Source organism: Squalius cephalus, assembly GCF_949319135.1.
Source record: "Squalius cephalus genome assembly, chromosome: 7".
NCBI classification, from domain to species: Eukaryota; Metazoa; Chordata; class Actinopteri; order Cypriniformes; family Leuciscidae; genus Squalius; species Squalius cephalus.
Window position 1 is genome coordinate 26229424 of NC_137128.1, and position 23948 is coordinate 26253371.

A 23948-nucleotide genomic window follows, 5' to 3' on the forward strand; every position below is an offset into this window, starting at 1 on the left:
GTGCTGTTTAAAATAAAAAAGGTTGACCGAAGGTTAACGGATGACAATTCAACAATTTAATTAAAAAGAATGTTGACTTCAGTGCAACAACAAGCTTTAAAGGTTAGCTCACCCAAAAATGTAAATTCTTTCATCATTTACTCTCCCTCATGACGTTCCAAACCCATAAGACCTTGGTTAGACTTTGAAACACAAATTAAGATACTTTTTAATGAGATCTAGGAGATTTCTGTCCCTCAATTGAAAGTCCAGGTAAACAAAACTTGAAAGATCCAAAAAGGTTATAAAAGGCATTGTAAAATGAATCCATTTGATTTTAGCATATTAATGACCTTCTTGGATCTTTTAAGTTTTGGTTATCTGGACTTTTAATGGAGGATCAGAATCCTCTCTGGTTTTCTTTAAAAATATCTAAATGTGTGTTTCAAAGACTAACCAAAGTCTTATGGGTTTGGAATAACATGAGAGTGACAAACTGATGACAGAATTTACATTTTAGGTAAACAATACCTTAAACACAATCTCAAACAGCCTTCGCTTACATCAACAGAAGGTTTTTAAGTGAACGTAGGTTTGGTTTTAGAGATTTGTGTCCAAGGGAAAGAATTTAGCGCATAAATCAACATGGCACCTGGAAAGTTTTCAAGATCATCCATGACTATGGCTCCGTCTAGAATAATGCTGTGCAAGAAGACTCCAAATACCGATAGTGCTTGTGGAGGGAGAATCCTGGCTGTCTTCCCTTGTCACGGTCAGAATCCTGATTAAAGAAGTTTTGGGTGTGTCAATCATACAGTAGTCCTAATAAAACAGGAACAGCAATATTAAAATTCTAGTTACATTACAAATCAAAATCCATATCCAAATATACATATAACAAAGTATCGGGTCTACATACAACTAGCAGAGATTAATTATGCTTGTTTAAGTACTGTCTAAAACAGACAAAACTTTTTTTTGCATTTTTGCAATTCCACAAAATAAAGGAAACAGATGCAGAGTTTGCATGTCTGATCCAAGATAAGAGAGTTGAATGAAGCATATTGAATGCCTGTTTGTAATGTATGTGTGGGGAATCAAAGTTTTTAATGAAATATACAGAGAAAGTTACCTGTAAACATTTGTTTGAAAAAATAAATAAAAAAAACAGGTTTCTTTTCCAAGAATGAGAGGAAGGCCATGAAGAACTGGGCATGTAGCAGTGATGATGCTCTGAAAAAAGAAAAAAAAGTTTAAAATGGTATATTAAATTAGCTCAAAAATATAGTAACAAAAGAATTCAGTGATGTCAGCACTCTGATAAATATGTTACAACATAGAATGAAATAAGAAAAACTGAGCTACAACAGTACCAGAGTTTTAAGAAAGAAGCATTGACAAGCTTACCATATATTTAATTTGCGCAAGAAACTCAGAAAGTCTCTTTTCAACTGCCACTTTTTTTGTTTTTCGAGCAGCATGTTGATCAAGCGCTGAGAAGAATTCTTGTTTGAGGCTTTTGATTGTGATGCGATTAAACTCTGCATTGATCTGTGAAAGAAAAAAAAAAGTTAAATATACTTTTGGTTAATGTGTTAAAGGGATAATTGTTTGGTTTGCATCAACATGTTGGGAATGATTTCTTGTTAAATTCATCTTTAATGCATTAAATAACTTGAAGGAACACAAACAGTTTGTGTGAAGGCATGGACTAGTTGTGGTGCAGCTTCCATGTTTTAAGCGACACTGCCACAACCCCCCCCCCCCCCCCCCCACAATACTCACATTTCCATTGTATATCTCATTCCATAAAACAATTCCTGCAAATTAAGAAAATAATATTAATCTACATGTCTCATTCCACAAAACAAGCTCTGCAATTTAAGAAAATAATATAAACCTACTAAATTCTTACTATAAAGATTTATATATGTTTTTTTAAATTACGTATCACTGTGTAGTTTTCAAACATTTGAATCTAAAGAAATCTAAAAAAAATGAAATAATATAAAATATAACATCCCTGTTCAACACATCTAAACATCCAATAGCTCTACAATCAGAATACATTTTTTCCACAGTCTAAATTGTACACACAATAAAAACATCTAAAACATAAAAAAAGTTTCTTTACTGAATACATGCCAAATATCAGTGACTTGCAAATGCTAGACTGCTAATTTCGATTAGCACAATCCAACAATTTCAATAAAATAACATCACATCCAATATCACCATGTAATGCTAAGTCATTTAATCTGATTACTACACGATCGATTAATGTATATTAGGCAATTCAGAAATAAAAAAACTGACAAACAAGCACCAACTCACCTTTCCATGTGCTTCTCCCCTCAGAATCCATTGTGAATTGACTCCACCTACATGTAGAACTGCGCATTGACCATTCGAAAATTTCACAATACTCATTATTGTAAGTAGAGGATAATTCAATCTATTAAATTTAATAACTTTCCGTGCTAAAAAGTTGTCGTTACTTAGTTAAACTCAGTAAGGTCAACAAACTTATTTAAAATAAGTTATAGGCACTAAATGTTATTAGTAAGATCATCAGTTACATTTGCAGTTATTATAAACTGTTACCGAATAATGCAGAAAGTTTTCTGTGAGGGTTTTGTTTGGGGTAGAGTTAGGGTTAGGGGACAGAAAATACAGTTTGTACAGTATAAAAATGTCTATGGAAAATCCTCATAGAACAATATGAGGAGTGAAATGAAAGCCAATAACATATATTTTGAAACAACATGAGCCCAATGAACAGTAGGGTAAATGAATGCCTAATAACAAATACAATCAATTAATTGTTAATGGTATTATGGTCCAGGATAAAGTATGGATTTAATAAATTACACCTTACATTTTTTTTGGAAAGTACACAGTAAGTGCTAGTGATGGGAACACATTTTTTCATGACAAAACTAGGTAATTGGATTAATATAATTTATTTGTTTTTCTAAAAAAAAAAAAAAAAAATTATTTAATTTATATTTAATTTAATCTGGTTAATAGATAATATGTTGTAATGTGTGCAATGAGGTGCTTCTGTCGAACCTTTTCTTTATCTTCTTTCTCATTTGTCCGACCAAAGATTTCTTTACGTCTCCCATGCTCTTCTTCATCATCATAATCACCATCACCACTTCTGTCCCCCTGCAAAACATTCAGCAGTGAGTCTGCTGTGCACATCACGAACAACTCCACCACAAGAGGGAGTGCCAGCTCAAGAATCATCCCCTTTCAATCTACTATTAGAAATTTGCCTGTCAAAAAATGGTCCAAGACAGTGTAATTTTATTCTGAGATGAATAAGAGTAAAGAGACAGAGAGTAACGAAAATGCGCTCACACTGGGGTCATCCTCCTCACATTGCTCTTCTGCTGCCCTGGGGTCCGGTTTTATCACCAGCTGTTGAATAGAGCCCTGACAGAACAGGAGAGAAAGAGAGAGACAAATGAGGGGGTTAGTTGTTCAGCCATTTAAAACAAAATCAAGTTGCTTGTGTAAAAGATTGCTGTGTACATTTGCAGAATGCCAAGTGGTTACTCACATGGCAATCATGTTCATACATAAGCGCTGCCTGGAGCTGTAAGAGCTCCTGTCAGAATGAAATCTGTTCTCTTATTTTCATTCTAACAGCACTTGGAGATGTGCCAGCAGCGCTTAAGGGAAGGTATCAATTTTGTACAGTTATCAGCAGGCTTTCAGATGAAGCACCTCCTACTTTACTCATTAGGATTTAATGGGTTCTTTTAGCCATGCACATTCATTGAAATACAGCAGAGAATTATGATGGCCATCAGCTACTTTCATTATTAAAGACATTATGAAATGTCATGGTCCAAACAACCATGAAACAATGACAATGACTTATTCAATTATAGCCATTACAGATAACACAATAACTTTCATTAGTATTACATCTGATAGGAAATATGAAATAACAAAAGCTCAACAACAAAACTGACAAACCTCAAAAGGGCACAACAGCAATTGCAACTCTCTAGAAGTTTGAACCGGAGACATTTTGGGGTATACTAGCCATGTTTAAAAGTGTCATCATTTCTGTCTGCAACTGTACAGAAGTGTATGTGAGAGTTTAATTGTTCGTCGTGGTCTTCTTTTCCCGAGGGAGGCCCATAGCATTATACCATCCAACACAAAGGATTCTACCTTCCCGAAGTCTTCTCCATGCCAACAAGCCTCCCTAAACACAATAACACACCAACTCACGGGACAAAAGCTCCTCAGTTGGAATAGTTCAAATCATATGGGGCAGAGGACGAAACTTCTGAGAACTTTTTGAAATCATGTTTGATATGGTCGGTTTGGTAGAATTCGAATGTGAATAAATTAGGGAACGTTTTTTTTTATTTATAGTCAACTAATGATTTTGTAAAGTAATATTTTTAAATGTTTCATTATTATGTTATGTATTATTAAAAATATTTTGAAAAAAAAAATAAAAAAATGCAATCAACAATGCCAACAATTCAAAAAATATTAAATTATCAAATTACTAAATGTTTCTCCTGAAAGCTCCAAACAGGTATATGCACCAATATTAAAAGTCTGGGCGATAATGTCCCAAAAAAAACGATTAAAGCTTAAAAGAAATCCAAGTTATGGCATAAACAGGTTTTTATGTCATAATTATGACTTTTTGTCTCATAATGTTGAATTTTTAGGTCTTTTTTAACTTTTTGTCATAATTATGATTTTTATCTCATAATGACTTTTGTTATTTAATCATTTTGACTTTTTAACACATAATTTAAACTTTTCATGTCATAATAATGATTTATCAAAGCATGTATTTTTAATGTGGCGGAAATAGGTTTCCTTAGAAAGCAGATAAATAATATTTAAATTCTGTACTATTTCGTTTAAAATAAAACACTAAAACTAAAATCTGAGTTAGGCATCACAACATTACATTGTACAGTATAAGAAATGGATATTCAATTTGAGATTTGCTAAAGATTACATTTCATTTATTTTTAAAATTGTTTTACAGATTCACTTTGAGTGTTAGATGAGGGCAAAGGGAAAATGAGCATGCACAATTAATCTAATATCAACTGATAACAATAAATCAAAATGTCCCATCCCATTTCAGATTATAATCACAGTAAACATCATCACTCAAACAAATGACAGAACACTGTCTCTTTGAACAGTTCTTACTTCTGCCCGCCTATACACTCTCATGTTGCTCTACACTCTTAATAATAAAAGTTCCAAAAAGAGGTTTTCGCAGTGATGCCATTGAAGAACCATTTTAGGTTTCCCTAAGTTCTCTAAGTCCCTAAAAGAACCATGTGGCGAGCAGGACGAGGCCGAGGGCCGTGACTGAGAGATACGAATCACGCCACGTCAAACCATTTTTTCTAAGTGTGAAGAACATTTGAATAATCTGAAGAACCTTTTTCCACTAAAGGCTCCAATATGTTGAGCGTTATGTGCAATGGAAAGGCTCCATGGAAGCTAAAGGTTCTTCATGGAACTATTGATGCTGATAAAGAACCTTTATTTTTAAGTTTGTAGGTGGCTGTGAATAACCTCGAGCACCTTTTTGATCATGGATCAGTGATAGATAAAAAACTAAGAACTCAAAACAAAGTACGAGACTTAATAGCAAAGAACAATGTAAATATGAATATAAAAATGACAAATTTGACTTTCAGCTCATCTTTTATCATCAGTTATGATTTGTGAGGTGTTTAAACAGTATTTCCTAATTAATGTTTCTGAGTTTTGTGAAAATGTAGATGGTGACATACCACAAATCTCTCCAGGCCAGTACTGCCCGCATTTGCCACAAAGATCCCTGAGCCCGGCTTAAAGCTGAGGGGCTGCTGGCTTCTCTTCAGGGGTGCGCTGTGGAACTGCTCACAGTCCATATAGAGCCGAACTTCCTCATGCTCGACAGTCAGCGTGAAGCGGTTCCACTGCTGTGTCATGTCAGGCACTTTAAAGGAAGCCACCTCCACGGTGGCAGCAAACCCTGGCTCGCTGTAATACAGTACAATCCTCTGGGTCTTGTCCTCCACGGGCGTCAGGGCCAAGCCCAGGTGTACGATCTTCTGGGAGGGATCTGTGATGGCAAACACGACCCCTCCTCGAGAGCTGGAAGGCTTGAGGGTGACAATAATGGCAAAGTCCATGAAGAAGGGCTCAGGTACAAAGGACTGGGTCAGTCGACCTACATTAGCATTAGGCCCAAAATTGTAGGCAGGGAAACCCTCGTAGCCAGTGATGAAGGACACAGAAGGAGGAAGAGGTACGCCAACTAGCTCAGTGAGCACTAGATGACCCTTGGAACCTCGCTCTGAAAGAAATCACCCAGTAACAAGGGGAATGATTAAAATGAAGGACAATATACACAGTCATAATTATTCCTTCTCACAATTTTGAAAATATGTCTCCTAATAAATGAACAATCTAAAAAAGTGTTGCAATGAAGACTAGAACGCCCTATAAATTCCATTGTTCTTTTAAACAATATTTCATGTTTATTAAAGGAAAAGTTCACCAAAAAATTAAAAACGTCTTGTTTAAAATTTTCTTTCTTTTGTGGAACACAAAAGGAGACATTCTGACTGTGCTGGTTAGGCTACTCTTTTCTCACTAAAAGAGTCATGAAAAAAATTTTTGTGTGAGAAACGAGACAGAAAATTACAGTGATTTCCTGGTATTTTTTACCCTCCTGTGAGCTGTTAAACATTTGAACATTTGAGCTCATGAACTGATTTTTTTTATATTTATGATCAACTGAATTATTGAAAAGATTGAAAGTACGACTAGTTTGAGTACATTTAATCCTCCATGATTACACCGAGGAGAACTAGAGAAGATGTAAACGTTCAATGACTGACAACTTAAAAATAATTTTAAAACTTAAATCGCATAGATTCAAAAGATTTATGAATGCGGCATACGAGTTGCATAAACAGCTTTGACACATTTTTTATATGCTGCTTTTGCTTCCTTTTTGAAGCTTTAAAGATTTAGCCCTCATTCATTGTAATTGCATGAACCAGAGCATAGAAATTAATCCTCGAAAATTCAGTTTTCATTGAAATGAAGTGCATTGAAGTGTTTTAATGACAGAATTTTCAATTAAAAAAACTGTATGGTTTTTTCAATTACAGAATTTTTATTGAAAAATCATGCATGTTTTTGTAATAGGGGTGCAACGGTTCTTGGTAAAAAAAAAAAAAACTGCACTATTCTCAACCCATGGTTCTACTACCCGAATGACCTACTACTTCCATTAGTACATTAGAGACTTTACTATCCCATAAGGCCACGGGAGAGGATTTATGAATGGCAGTGAAGCAACGCAACTGACGCAGGTAGCTCATGTGACAATAACAAAATGGCGAATTTAGTGTCTGAATTTCATTCATACTAGCCATATTCATACTATATAGAATTTTTTTAACATTTCAATTGCATTTACATTTCAAATTCAAATGTATTACCTACTCAAACAGTATGCGATTTCAAATGCACAGAGAGTTCTGCTAATGTATGTTTCAGACGATGGATAAACTCTGCACGTGTTTCACATGAGAGTTGCTGTCCAATCAATTATTAGTATGTAAATCTGTTGCTGACATCACAGTTCCTCACATTTTGGTGTGTTGCACACAGTTCAGCATGGCAAGCAAAGGAGACAAGCTGCTGATAGAGCTGCCGCATAAATCATATAAATATCCTGTCTGGGAACATTCTGGCTTCCCAAAACATTACAACAGCAATGGTCCTTAAAAAAGTGGTCAAAACACGCTCTTTGTAAACTTTGTTCATTGTGAGTGCCATATGCAATGTACATCTATTATGAATAATTATTTACGGCCTCATTACCCGGGTGTTGATAGCGCACAGGCGCACGTGAGACCAAGAAAGCACACCTTGCCTTCTGTGTACAAACCACTCATCGCTAATTCGGACATACGCAAAACAATAACGAAAGTACTGGGCAGGGCTCGATGGCCCGGGGCCAGCGTAAACGACGCTCGGGACAGTGCAGCATCGTCACAAGAGTTTATCATTTGCTCATGTTTCTAAGCCATGCCAATCTAAACATTAATGTACAAGAAGACGTGAAAGAGAACTTTTCTATGCGCAAACATCCTAAGTGCACACATGGAATGCCGCGCCTCAGTCAGCGTGCAAATTCACACTAAATTATGTCAACATCACCATCTTGGCGGGTATCATAGCAAAACATGATTGGTTATGTCTTAAATGAATGTAAACAGTTGAGAATGTGTACAGTATCAGTATATTGGATCCGTGCATTGTCTTAAAGTGACAGCAACATATTATTCCTTCTGCTGTCTGTGTTTTTAATGTTAATCAAACAACAAAAGAAAAAGAGAAAATATCTCACTGCTCTTGACTTTTCACACTGATTTTGACAACATCCTTTGTCTAAATCCTAAATCCTTTGTCTACTGTTTCACATTATTATTATTATTATTATGAACACATTATATAGACAGTAAAACATTCTCATTAGTTTATGGCATTGTCAAAGCTAAAGACTCCTCAAACTGACATTAAGAAATAATTGCTGTTTCAATATGACATGAGTTCTAATGATGATAATGAGGAACAATGGCATATAAACAGCTCTACAGGGCTGCAGGGCTTCTAGCAAATGCTCTATCTGACTGATAGTAAAGAGGTTCAGAACTCAGAACAGGAGATTAAGAGAAGGAATCCTCTTTATATATGCATATATCAGCCGTAGGTAATCACAGTCACACTGGCTGCCGGAGCTCATATAAGAGTTGCGAAAGTGTTAGATTTGATGATGCACGTGAAAATTTGTCTGATCCTTGACGCTGATCTTCTGCACTAATTTGATCAAATATATATATATATATATTTTTTTTTTTTTAAATGTTGAAGCTCATATCTTATAAACAATGTGTAGCCTATAGATAGCGGTGTAGTGCAACTCTATTCTGTGGCTGCTGGTCTGGCACTTCTGTTCTGAAACTGCTGGCACAGTGGTTCTGCAGCTGGATATATCCCAGAACGTGCAGAGACAAGTGGAGTGATACAAACAGTGTACAGTCCCAGACATTGCTTAAGATGCACAAATCTTAAGGAGTAAATGAGATCTTAATTAAGGAACACGTCTGGACCCCAGGGTTAATTTCACAATCTTCCTTTATGCCTGTAATCAGCAGGTGGACCTGTAACCGACCGCCAGCGACCCCAATTTTCAGAAAACCTCCTGCTGCTAATCCTATTATTGTAATATCATGTGATAGGGATTTAGCGTTATTCTTTGAGAAAAGCGAGCTCATCAACCAGCAGGCTGATCTATCTCACACAACGGCGTGGCACAATTAGAAACATTTTAGAGTTGAAGTTTAGAGTAAAGTTGCGCTTATCTGTTAGCCTCATGGGTGAAACATTATCTCAGTAATGATTCAACTGCACAGTAAAATCCAAATTACATTTGAATAAGTTAAACTAACAAGACAGTAATGATACACAATAACACCTTGCATATGCAAATCTCTCCAGTTGGTTTATAACAAAATATATTATGAAATCCTCAATAAAACTAATTACATTTATTCAACGAGGATCTTTGAGTCTTTGGGTTAACATTGAAAATGGCCTTTCACTAACATGTTTCAAAACTTACCACTTCCCTTCATCTCCCATTCCCACACAGTAAAAAAACATCTAGTTAAATTTACGGTAAAAAAAACTGTCAGCTGTGGTTGCCAGAAATTCACTGAAAAAATACTGAAACAATGTTTCTAAACTTACAGGATGCCTGTATATTTGACAATTTATAACCACACATTTCATTAAGTGATATCATTTCCTACTATCAAAATCTGCCTTTTTACCTTAAAATGTACCGATAACCACAACAATACAGAAAGCCACAAGATGAATCAGAGTTCACTGTAAATGGCCTGTCCACTAAACATTGCCAATATTCATATGGTGCACAAGATATAGCACACATCCAAAGATAAAACACCATCAGGGTAACACACAACACTAAAATAATGCAACAAACATTAACTTAACAACATAAAATGGAACACAAAACATACTTATATACATTACTGATAACAAAAATAAGAAGAAACCAAATTATTTAGCAATAAATTATAAATTATTTAAATACAATCATATTGCGAAACGCAGGGACTTCTGGGAATGTCCTTTTACTGTTTTTCACCATACATTTTTTTTTAGTTTTTACTTGCAAAAACTTAAATTTTACAGTATTTTACAGTTAAATTAAATATTATGCAATAAACTATGTAAAGTTTTTCACCATATATGGTAGGGTGATGTACATCAAACATTTGACAAACACCGACACACTCACCACTCCACATTCGGAGAGTTTTCTTAGCTCTGGCTTTGCCGGATCCCTCTGTGGGCTGAGGAGGGGAGGTTGGGAGGGCTATGCTCTCCTCTGGTGCCATAGTGATGGGTGCAGGTGTGGTGACAGCAGGAGTGGGTGAGATCGTCTCTGAGACCCATCGAAACCTGAACCACTGGATTTGAGTGGAGACACTGACCAGGCTCAGGAGCACCAGACAGGTCAGCGGCAGCACCGGGACCGCCATGCTGCTTGGCCGAGCGAGGTAGATGAGCGTGCGTCAACCGCTGTTGCAAAACAACCAGAACGTGCTATGTCGCTCCTCCCGCACGACTGCTCTCTGTACCCCCTAGGAACCCCCTCGGTACCCCAGTGCACCACGCAGACTTTGGTATTCAGCAGGGCAGCCAAATGTCCGATTCTCTACGCCATCATAATGGGATTGTTGAACACACACACAGGGAGAATGCACAGCCTTTGACCCCCACCTCGGCCCCCTCCTTAAACCCCCTCCACCTATTACCACCTCTGACAAACATTCAGCCCATGGCAATGAAGTTTGCTTACAAAAAAATGAGGATTTCACAACAGTGTCCAGCTATGGAGAGCTTTAAAGCATGCTAAATGTTTTTCTTCATCTTATAAAGATATAGTGCAAGCAATGTCACACTGAATACAGGGAGCCGCACACTTCCATAATAAGACATGCTGGATGAATGTTCAGTGCCACTATAGGATTCAGTTCTAGTAGAAGTTCAGGAAAGTAAAGAAAGTAATAAAACAGAGCAGCAGTGGAAGGATTCATTAAATAAAGACTTCTATTTCTAATAAATGCTTTCTATTCATCAAAGAAGAACTATCATGTAAAAAATAACAAAAAAACATTTCAAGTGTTTTCAACATTGATAAGAAAACATTTCTTGAGACACTAAAGACACGGGTCAGTACAATTTTTACATAAGTCTCTTATGCTGCTCACCAAGCCAGCATGTATTTGATCAGAAATACAGTAAAACAATAATATTGTGACAATGTCAATTTAAAATAATTGTTTTCTATTTGAACATATTTAAAATGTAATTTATTCCTGTGATGGCAAAGCTGAATTTTCAGCATCATTACTCCAGTCTTCAGTGTCACATGATCCTTCAGAAATCATTCTAATATGTTGATTTAATGCTCATAAAACATTTATTATTATCAATGTTGAAAACTATGGAGCCCTTAGGGACCTTTGCAAAAATAAAAATATACAGACAAAGGTCCCTTTAGAAGCTCCATAGAAAACAGTTGTGCTGGTTAATTATTATTATTATTTTTTAATTGTAATACATTTATTTCAGGATTCTTTGATGAATAAAAAGTTTAAAAGAACAGCATTTTTTTTTAATAAAAATTATTTTTAACACTATAGATGTCTTTATTGCCATTTTTTTTAAAGGTGACATATTATGCTCCTTTTCACAAGATGTAATATAAATCTATGGTGTCCCCAGAATGTGTCTGTGAAATTTCAGCTCAAAATATCCCCAAGATAATTTATTATAGCTCGACAAATTTGCCCCTTTTTGGGTGCGAGCAAAAACGCTCCGTTTTTGTGTGTGTCCCTTTAAATGCAAATGAGCTGCTGCTCCCCGCCTCTGTTCAGAGGACGGCCGATTCTTTACACGCGCTTCGGATACGATAACAAAACACGCGAATAATCTCACTCATACTGATACAAAATCTCAGAAATAACCAGTAGCAGAGTGCAGCCTTACAGGGAGACTCAGGATGAGGTTGCCACTTTTAGACCGCACCTGGACGTTTCTGAATGGTTAGAGGATACATTTATGTAGTTGTTGTGGAGTTCCATTGATTCATCTGTTTCTGTGGGATTTCCGTTTAAAATAAAATTAATCCACGACTCTCGTCTCATCTGAGGCTGGACTCTAGTCTAAATAGTCTTCTGTGCTTGTCTGTGCAGCCAACGACAGAACAGTTTGCATGTTTTGCTCGAAACTTTGCCATTGCGTTAGAACTGTTACACTGTTGTAAACCAAATGGGGTTGTCGTGAGTGGAAACGTGCAGATTAAGGGGCGGTAAAATTACAATAAGATCCCCTTCCTATAAGAAGGGGAGCGAAATATGATTGGCTTATTTTTTTGACATGCTTGCAGAGAAAAGCTTACCAAAACAAAGTTACTGGGTTGTCACTTTTCACATTTTCTGGTTTGGTAGATGCACATGGACCCGATTATAGCACTTAAACACGGAAAAAGTCAGATTTTCATGATATGTCACCTTTAATGCATCCTTGCTGAATAGAAGTTTTAATGTTTGTCAAAATAATAATGATTAAAAAAAACTTTAGCCATCAGGCAGCTATCAGAAGGGCAGTCATATTCTGGAAGGCCTCTATGTCCAGGAACATGGGAAAACTAAGAGTTTGTATTCTGCAAGCACAGGGAAAAACCAGGGCATGGAAATGTTGAGCCAAATTCATCAGCCAAGTCTCCACAGCTCAGTGATCACAGCACATCAATACAGTGACAAAGAGAGTCTGTTCTGATCCATAGAGTGACAGTGTGTGCTTGAGATTGTTGCAGATTGTTAAGGTTACAATCGGGTTGTTGGGAGAAGAAATGGATTCATCTTCACGTAGACCTCAAGGGCCAATGGGGACATTCCCACTTAAATTATAAAACTATAACGATAACAAGCATATAGTGAAACTACATCATTGGAATCACTTTCAGAATTTTTTTTCCAGCTGATGAATGATAAAACATTGACAGCCAATCAGAATCTGAGCTTAGGCATTTAATGCGTAACACGACAAAACTGCAGAACGCGCTTCGAATAGACAGAACGCTATTGTCCAATTGTGTGGACGCTAAAATATTGTTAGTTATCTTTATGGTTATCGTTCTTGGTGTGAATGGGCATTAAGACTTTAAGACTTTTATTTTTACAGTAAAACATTAAAGAGCGGACAACTCTGAGCTGAACAAATAAACTAGTCAGATTTTATTAACAGTTACTTGCCTTAATGCCCTTCAGCCTTTAAATCCACTAAATATATCCGAGGACATTTACCAATCTGATGCGTCTCTACATTCCTGTTCATCCCAGTATACATCCTGCTGTGTGTCAAATCCTGACTCTGGGTGCTTGAAAGCATAACTCTTAATGTACCCTGAAAAAAAGAGGTTTTGGAGTGTAAAGGTCAATAATAAGGAAGGCAGAGTGTCAGCTTGCCATAGCGTCCCATCATGTGAACATGAAGGAACTCAAACTGTTAGCCTTTATTTGAGACCCAAAGGTTAAGCAGGAGAGATGATGTTCCCATCCAACCAACCACACTCTACCCTTTCCTGTACCCCAATAACATTCAGTAATTGGTTTATTGTCAAAAGCCATCAGCTGTGCAATACTGTGAATTTCTTGTCTATAGAAAAGTCTCAATTAGCAGCCGTGGCCTCCGCTCAAGGGCATTATGCCTAATAGAGCAATTAGACAGTACCGTCCTCTAAATGCCAGAGCCTGAATTAAGAGCTAGACACAAATTAAGTCCTAGACACCTTAATTGCATCACATTTCTCTTACTGAAAAAGCCAGTATTTATACAGAGAAAATATATTCTAATAGCCAATTACTGCAAAATTCAACCTTGCAAAGCACTTATTGTGGTATTCATGCACTACAGATTATATCACATATTGTGAAGGTTCTGTAAATGGAATGGAACGAACCCTTTCAACAATCAAACTGACTAGCATGTGTCAGAAACCTTGTAAGATCACAAACAGTGCTCATCCAGCTCTCCCTAGTGGTGAATTACAGAAACTCACCACTAAAGATCTAACAAGTAACTCAAACAGACTTACTGAAAGGACACAAAATGTGTCAGGAAATCCCACAGACATGTATAAATAATGCAAATCATATGAAGACATAAACAATGCTAAAGATGTGTCACTCATTTTACATCAAAACATATTTCGATGTAGAAACACACATATTCCATGGTTTGAACTAAGTATCAGTGTGGTGGTCCGTCATGTAGACTGATTGGTCGTAAGTGCATGTGAGGGTCTTAGTACTGAGGGATTAGCATCAGCACTAGTGAGAGAACAGGAGCTGACAGTAGTCGGGCTTCAGTAATCAATTAGCAAAATGAAGGAGGCTTTGTGGGTGAACAAAAACAGTGCTTAGCCACATTAAATCAAAATCACACTCCAGAGGCTTTTCAGTAAAATCTGCACTCGTCTGTTTTTTAGTGACTCCATGGGCTGTTACTCAAGGGCAGTAGCATACTGATGTCAGACAGTATTTTGTGGCCTGTTGTCTGATTAGTTGTTTACATCTTCATCTCCAACTGTTTAAGAGTAGAAACCACACACTGTAAAAAATGATTGTGGATTATTATTATTATGTGGAAAAATACTGTTAATTAGTTAACAGAACAGAAAGTTTCGGTGAATAACTGTGATAGATCTAACCATACATTTTACAGTTACCGTTAAATGTACAGTTTTTGGACGCGAAAAAGAACAAATTGTATAATTTACAGTGAAAAGACTTAAATTAACACTACCACAATTGCCTCCGTGACATTTCACATTTGATGTATTTTTGTTGAAATATCTTTACTGTAAATTTAACGCATCTATTTATATATATATATATATATATATATATATATATATATATATATATATATTAGGGCTGTCAAACGATTAATCGCGATTAATCGCATCCAAAATAAAAGTTTGTGTTTACATAATATATGTGTGTGTATGGAGTATAATTATTTTCTATATATAAATACACACACATGCATATATATTTAAGAAAAATGTGTTATTTATATATAAAATATTTATATATAATATAAATTATATATAATATAAATATATATACACAGTATATACATGCAAATATTTCTTAAATATATACATGCATGTGTGTGTATTTATATATAGAAAATAATTATACACTGTACACACACATATATTATGTAAAAACAAACTTTTATTTTGGATGCGATTAATCGCGATTAATCGTTTGACAGCCCTAATATATATATATATATATATATATATATATTTATTTATTTATTTATTTTTTTTTTTACAGTGCACAGTTATAACCTGGGGAAACAATCAATGGGCACTGGCTGTTTGTGAGGTACTGAATTAGGTATTAAAAGGGATATCTTTATATCTATACACTTAATGTCTGAATGTCATTGCATAGAAATACCAAGTGACAACTGCAAACAAATGAGCTTTTCTCACAACTAACTTCACTTTCTGAGCCTTTTTTGCAATGACTTATAAGCAACTGGTTTCAAGGTGATTTTTTTAGTGAATATATTAAGTCAGTTCCTCTCAATTTCACACAAAATCTATCTTTGGTTTAATTTTTGTTCTCTCAAAAAACTCCTGTTTGTAAAGTGTACTTTTGCACTCATTCTTTAATAAATGAAAGAAATACTAAAAACGCTAAAATACTAAAAATAAATAAATAAACAAATAAAAAGCTACTTCAGTTGTGCTGTTTTATAACACAGGCAAATTCAAGCATGAACTGAATCAGAAATAAGTAGCTAATGCATCCACCCACCTAGTACAGTAACAGTAAATTCCTCCTCATAGGCAGTGTAAGCACTGTCCTTTACTCTGAACTTATTTAAGAGAAAGAACTTTCACTTAAATAATGTGCCAAGAGGTGAATCCTTTACCAGGTACACATATATTTGGACACCGTCAAAACGGGCACCTCCTCACTAAAGTGAGATCTTGCCAAATAATTTGGTGGTCAAGTCAATCTTTAGCTTGCAGCACTATGTATTTGTAGGTGTTTTCTTTGGTACCATGACATAAGGCACAGCGTGACATCACAGAAAGTCAGTTTTTTTTAACCAATCAGATTGAGCTTCTGGGTGGGAGGGAGGAACTGTGTCCGAGCAGACAGTGGCCTAGTGTTCTTAACTCTGACTCAGGTCATTATAACCTCCTCACACACCTATAAGAGTAGAAAGAAGCTCAAACTCAATGCTGCTTCTGTGTAATATTTCCTTTACGGCAACAGTCCCCACCCACTTTTTTCTTGTTGTACATATGCAAGTAAGCACAGCTTGTTGAGAGCAGGAAATGTTCGGTTTTATGCGTGTTTACAGTGACCAATCCATTCCTCTTACATTTAACTGCTTAACTTTCCTTATTAAACTATGAAACATTTCAAATAACATTGAACCACTATGTAACTGTTTGCCATACATGGATGGTGAAGCATCAGAAAGTTACACCTTGTTATACAAATATAAACAGGAGTTCAGCATGAATGTGGCAACAGCAGGACATGTTATACATTATAACTCCCTCTTATGACTGAGTATCAGTGAAGTCTGCACTCAGCAGGTATTGTTTTAAGGGAGTTTACTATGCTCATTGTAATGCAGAGTTCCTAACGGTCAGTGATAGGCTCGATTCCTGGGCAGAGAATGATAGGAATGTCCAGGCCCCCACGTTCTGTCCAACCTAAATCTTTCAATCACCCACCTGGAGGTCACAGTTGATTGACAATAGAGAAGGAGGCTCCCCAAAAGTAATTACAAACCTGCATGGAGAAGGAAAGCAAGGCAAAGAATATTCACAGAGAGAGAAAAGGCAACCCTCAAAAGGTTTTTTGGGGTGGTCACTGATTTAAAATATATTAAATAAATAAACAGCTTCCATGTTTTCATATTGAATGGACATAATGTCTTGATCTATATTTGGTTTATTATTCTTTCTTTCTTTCTTCTTTGAAAGTTCCTCTGTGGGAGGACAGATGTGAAGTGGAGGATTTTATGTGATGCTTCATGTTGAAATTAATTCTGGGAAATGGGGTTTGTGACTGGATCAACCGAGACGGATGTTAATTACAGGGTGTTAATATCAAAATGCTAAGTTAACATTAGAGTCTAAAGTGTGCATACGATGGACACTTTACTATCCCATGAGGCCACAGGAGAGGAATTATGAATGGCAGTGAAATGACGTAACTGACGCGCTGGTAGGTCACATGATAATGACAACATGGCAAATATAGTATGTCCAGATTACATTCATACTACACCCACTCATACTATATAGAACATACTTTTTAAGTGGTTGTGAAGTAATTACTACTTTTAAAAAAATACCTACAGTACTCAAGAGAGTATGTGATTTTGGTCCACTATATATTGCACACGTGCCGAATGAGTCTCTTTACACTTTTTTTTTAGACTCATTATTATTATATAACGTAGCGATTCTATAGCGATTCTACTCCGCATTGTGATTTCATACAAACACAATTGCAAACTCAGACTAACATGCATACCTTTATTTCCAGGATTATTATACTGTGTCTGTAGAAATTAGGTGATTATGTAAACCAGCACACTGTAGACAAGGAAGAAAGCACAACAGTGGGCAACGGCTATCCAGACCATTCTCAAACTCAGTCTGACCCTTACCCAGACTTCCCTGCACTGCAACAAATGCTTTTCTTACTTAGTATTTTTGTCTGGTTTCCAGTCCAAATATCTAAAGTCAAGATGCATTTACTAGATAAGTAAAATTAGATAAGATATTATGTCTTGTTTTCCGGGGGAATTAATCAAAATTAAGTGAGTTTTTGCTTAAAACAAGCAAAATGATCTGTCCATGGGGTAAGAAAAATAATCTTAATTCAAAATGAAACAAGATTATTTTTCTTACCCCATGGCCAGATCATTTTGCTTGTTTTAAGCAAAAACTCACTTAATATTTATTTAATTCCCCAGAAAACAATATCATATTATGGCATTTTACTACTTTAGTAAATGCATCTTGATTTAAGAATTATTTTGATATTTGGACAGGAAACAAGACAAAAATACTAAGTAAGAAAAGCATTTTTTGCAGTGTGGGAAAGATGAGTTTGATGGGGTGGGGGGCTGGAGGGGTGATGTGTTTTTTCCATGCTGTGTATTTTCCGATGTGTGTAATATATCACTGGGCTAAATGGATGTATTGTATATCAGAAAAACTGCAGAGCGGAACTTCCTTGTAAAATGATGATGTCACTTTTAGGGTCAATGTGCTTTTGCAGCGTATTACAGTATACAGTATCTGCATCTATTACGTATTACAGTATCTGACTCATTTGAAGGAAACAAAGGAAAGATGCAACTAACTCTTCTAAGGTGATCCGTCTGCCGCAGTGTTGTGGCCAGAAAGATCCATGAACAGGGCCATTTCCTCAACAGAGCAAAGTGTGACAAGAATAAGCAACAGGCCACAATGAACACATGGTGACAAACGGTGCAAAACAGAGAAAAGCATTATGTTTTATATTTCTCTTATCACTTGGCTAAAAATGACACATCCTTTGCTTTGCTTTGCTATATTTAGCGGACTTCCCCGGCTGGTGTTATCATAGCAGGAAAGAGATCAAAGATTCTCCACTAAAGAATTGTGTGTGTGTGGCTATTGTGAGTGTTTGATTAAAGCTGCTTTGATTAATGCTTAATGCTGGTTTTAGCTGGGTTCCTTCCTCTCAGTGTGAAGAATTCAGAAATACAGTGACGACCCCCAGCAAATATGCTATAAGTTACGCCAACAAATCCAAAACAAGCCACGGTAAAAACATACAGATAACCATCTTTACACAACTGACTACATCAGGTAGAGGAAAAAGCCATGTATAACATGCACAGTGTGCAGCAGCAGCACCAGCCTTCACTTCAACAATCTCTGTATGAAATTTGAATACGTGGACCAGTGAGAAAATGTCAAGCCGTTTTACTAGTGGAATAGTGGCTAAAAAAAGAGTGTCTGATCTCTCCTCAGACAGCTTCACTGCTGAAGCGGAACTTAAAACACAACATTCAAAAGCCTCTCTTTTAATGGCTCAAATTCCACAAACACAGAATATGAAACAACTCAACTCATCTTCATGGGATATCACAGGAAAACGATAAGTATTTGGCCACAAGTTAGTGAATGTTCTCTTAACCAAGTTAGTAGTTAGACAATCCCAGACAAATGACACTTAGGGCTGTCAAACGATTAATCGCGATTAATCGCATCCAAAATAAAAGTTTGTGTTTACATAATTTATGTGTGTATGGAGTATAATTATTTTCTATATATAAATACACACACATGCATATATATATTTAAGAAAATGTGTTATTTATATATAAAATATTTATATATAATATAAATTATATATAATATAAATATATATACACAGTATATACATGCAAATATTTCTTAAATATATACATGCATGTGTGTGTATTTATATATAGAAAATAATTATACACCGTACACAGACATGTATTATGTAAAAACAAACTTTTATTTTGGATGCGATTAATCGCGATTAATCGTTTGACAGCCCTAATATTTATATATTTATTATCTACTACACTATACAAATATTCTGTCACTACTATACTAATACTTTTAACCCTTACCTTCATTGTAAGGTGAATGGGAGAGATCAACCCATGTACGATATAACAAACTTAATATGAAGTTTTAAGTTTTTGAACCAATAAGAACTAAATATGTTTCGATTAGTGTGTCTATTAAAGGCACCCAGAAAATTAAACATCTAAATAATATTCAATATAACCAGATTGGAGGAGAAATTAAGTACAATTAGCTTCCTAAAATAATGAACAGAATGAGGAACAGCATCTCACACTCTCTTTCTCTCAGTGTTCACTTACTTCCAACAAATATTAAACAGATGTTCAGCTGCTTGTTTAAAATTGCTAATTTTCTCTCTCATTAATTTTTGTCCTTTTCATCTGAGGATTTAATCTATGATATGAAAGAGCAAAACATTTTTTTGCAGCATCAAATGCAATTTACAATCTATTTTTGTTTCATCCATACTTGAATTGCCATCGCAATACTTCTATGTTAACATTATTTAACACAAAAGTGACACAAAACACAAACAATACTTTTCACAGCATCTATTAAACTTGTTAATGTTTAGTTCTACATACACTACATTACAAAATTTGGGGACAGTAAGATTATTATTATTATTATTATATTTTTTATTAATACTTTTATTTTGCAAGGACTCCTTAAACTGATCAAATGTGATAGTCAAGACATTTATAATGTTAAAAACTATTTATTTTCAAATAAATGCTGTTCTTCTTAACTTTCTATTTATCAAAGAATCCTAAAAATGCATATCAAGGTTTCCACAAAAATATTAAGCAACACAACTGTTTTCAACATTGATAAGAAATGTTTCTTGAGCATCAAATCAGCATATTAGAATGATTTCTGAAGTATCATGTGACACTGAAGACTGAAGTGGACAGCTTTGCCATCACAGAAATACATTATATTTTAAAATATATTCAAATAGAAAACAATTATTTTAAATAATAACTTTTCACAATATTACTGCCTTTACAGTTTTTTTTTATCAAATAAATGCAGTCTTGGTGACCATAAGAGACTTCTTTCAAAAACATCACAAAAACCTTAACGACCCCAAACTTTGAATAGTAGCCAATACAATTTTTTAATTTTTTTACAGTTGTGAACATTGCAGTCAGTTGAAGTAATGAAGTTGTCACGGTCATGTCTAGTTTCATTGTCTTGTTTAGTTTCTAGTTATTGTTCTTTGTCTCTTGAGCCGTTTACACGACACCATTTTTAACTAAAAAACAGAAAACTTTTAATGCGTTAGCCATTCATTTACACAACAATGATATTTAGGGATCTGAAAACAAACTTTTGAAAACTTTTCAAAGTGCAGGTTTTTGAAAAGGATACCGTTATTGCCCTATATATCTTCTTGTTCATTAAAAGTTGCTTGTTATTTGTTCATTCTGCATCACACATTGTCTGATGGACTTAAACTGCACACTCTGAAAGAAGTAATATGATCTAACAATGAGCAATAACATTAACAGGACTAATAAATGCTGTTCAAAAATGGTATTGTGAATTCATGATACATAATGCAATAACTAACATTAACAAGTAAAACCTTATAAAGTGCTGAAAAAATGTTTAGACATTTATTACTTAAAATTACTAAGGATTTTAAAAGTGCTCGCAGTTAAAAGAGATACAAAATCAGACTGATGAGGTTCTTCAGGTCAGTGGAGAGCATCTAAAGTTACACGGCTGTTTGGATGATTGCCTTTTGAAGACAGTGAGCTCTTTAACTAACCTGCACAGAGAGGATATGAAGGATTTACTTTATTCTGATAGTTTATCCCTCAATTTTTGGCCACTCTAGATGTCTGAGCACATAATTGTGTTGAAAAAAGTAGGCCGTGATACTATTCCAATCTCGATGGAAGCATATGCAAAAATATCTCCATAAAATAGAGGTCACCTGGCTTCTACGAACAGTTCTATAGGTGCTGTCAGAAACTGACATCAGACAACACAATGTTTACCTATGCATTTACCTGTGCATGTCATTTAATTCAGGGTTTCCACAGCTGGCCACATAAAACCTGATGACAAGCAGACACACATAGACACTTTGTTCTCTATACGAAATATGCTGTTAAATGGTTAGTGGGGCACTGGCCGTTATGCAGGGACAGATTATGATGCTGTCGTAACGGACCTGTCTAAAGGCTCCCTGGCGCTCCGATGATTTTTTTTTGAAGTTATGGGGTAGGGAGATGCGGTGTGGTGCAGCGCTCCGATTTCTTGTTGCATACGTGTTTAGCTAAGCGGAGCTCTGATTTCTCATCTCAGCTTGTCTGGGCCAACCTCTGGTCTAGTGCTCTGGGCACGTGCCCGGCAGGCCCATGCATTAATCTGTCTGCCTAATATGCACTATAATACCTTTTTTGTGTAATCACAATGTCTAGGCCTGGAGAACAAAACCTGCATACCAAAAATAAAATAACAGAAGCATTTGCTTTATAATACAAATACAACACTGGACAAGTACCTGAAAGAGACATCTATCTAAATTTAAAATCACATGCATGTCCAGGAATTCAATAAATGTATTGATCTGCTAGGATTTTAAGATCTGATTAGAATTTTGCCAAGTGTCCATAGGTGATCATAAGAACTAACTGATGCAGCATCTCTTTCTTTCTCTCTCTCACACACACACACAGACACACAGACACACACACACACACACACACACACACAGACACACACACACACACCAGCCAAAATGTCCTCACTTTACTCTCTTTGTCTTCACTCTGATGGTCCAAAACTCAAACCGGTCCTCACAAAGATAGTTGTACAAATACACACAAAAACACAGGCACACACACATTCATTAAAGCTTAAGCATGGCTGGTTTCGTTTGATTTTATCTATTCTAAATCACTAAAAATTATAAGTAAAATAAATAAATAAATCATATCAAGTATGCATGGTGACCTCGGTCATCATCTTAACTGTCTACAACTCTGCCATGTTCTTTACATCACATAAAGGCCTACAGGTGTTGGATTTGCCAGTTTTTCTGTAAAGTCTGATTTCCCATTAACACACTGTAAAACTTTGTCAAAAACCTAAAAGTAGGCTACATATACTTCATGTTTGATTTAAGTCAAATATATTATTTGATATGAGTAAATCAACCAAAATATATATTGTACAACATCATTAAAAGTTATTTTAAGGGTCATATCAGGTAGAAATAGTTTAGTGGGCTATAACTGTACTGTAGGATATTTACTTTGTACAGACAAAATGCTGAAAAAGTTCAACGCTGTGTAATAGCCGTATAAATAACCGTTATTTATACATGATAAATGTGCACTTAAATTTTTTTTTTTTTTATATATTATATATTTAAAAGCATTAACCTACCTTCCATCACATGAAGCGCAGATGAGAGACAACTCAAGGCGAGATGCGCACCAACGAGCCACGACAGGAGGCTAAACGAATGCAGTGATGTTAAACGCAAATACAGTACATATCCATATCTGTTTGCATGATGAATTATATATTCATCCCATCAACTTACCGAAGATTCATTTTCTTCAGAAGTATGAGCATAATATTAGCGCAAAAACGTAGATATCAACACTTCCAGAGTGTTGTCACCCACTCTCTCTCTCTATCTCACTCTCTCCTCCTGACTGACTCTCCAGTCTCTCACTTCAGACTGGCTGAACAAAGACTGCCTCAGTCTCCGCACTATACAGCGCTACGGACTGCTGAAATCCGACCCCGAAAATTCTCCGAGAAGCGACGGTCTCCACTCTTTCAAATCCGTTTTAGTGCAGTGACCCCATAAACAGCTCGGCTGTTCAATCCCTTTACAAATATGTTTTTTTTTTTCTTCCAATCATCCTTGGCTGTCAGAACACGCGTCGGTGTTGCTCACGAATTTTCTCATGTGGCACCGCTGAGGAAAACATTGAATGTGTTGGGGTTTTTTAGGAAAAATTGGTCAGACGGAGTTTATTTAGTCTACGAGGTGATTATCGACGAAATGCTCACCTCTACAATAATACTCTTTAGGGAAACAATTCAACACCGTTCAAAAAATTACGTTCAGTATCAACGCCAAACTAGGCCAACCCGGAAA

The 23948-nt window shown here is 35.7% G+C and overlaps 1 protein-coding gene across 4 annotated transcripts in view; it reads right to left on the minus strand.

Moving 5' to 3' along the window:
- The window catches only part of col15a1b (collagen, type XV, alpha 1b), a 45714-nt gene extending 22070 nt beyond the window's left edge, over positions 1 to 23644 (minus strand). For 2 of the 4 annotated variants that reach the window (XM_079876394.1, XM_079876393.1), the window contains exons 1-5: positions 23382 to 23644; positions 23222 to 23292; positions 5781 to 6328; positions 3346 to 3420; positions 3052 to 3150 (exon numbers count right to left, since the gene is read on the minus strand). In XM_079876394.1, the coding sequence (XP_079732520.1) occupies positions 3052 to 3150; positions 3346 to 3420; positions 5781 to 6328; positions 23222 to 23292; positions 23382 to 23413 (825 nt within the window). In that variant the 5' untranslated portion in view covers positions 23414 to 23644. Of the gene's footprint in view, positions 1 to 3051; positions 3151 to 3345; positions 3421 to 5780; positions 6329 to 10378; positions 10720 to 23221; positions 23293 to 23381 lie in introns of those variants that run through there. The other 2 variants (XM_079876392.1, XM_079876391.1) reach the window with 2 other exon arrangements.
- Positions 23645 to 23948: the final 304 nt, after the last annotated feature.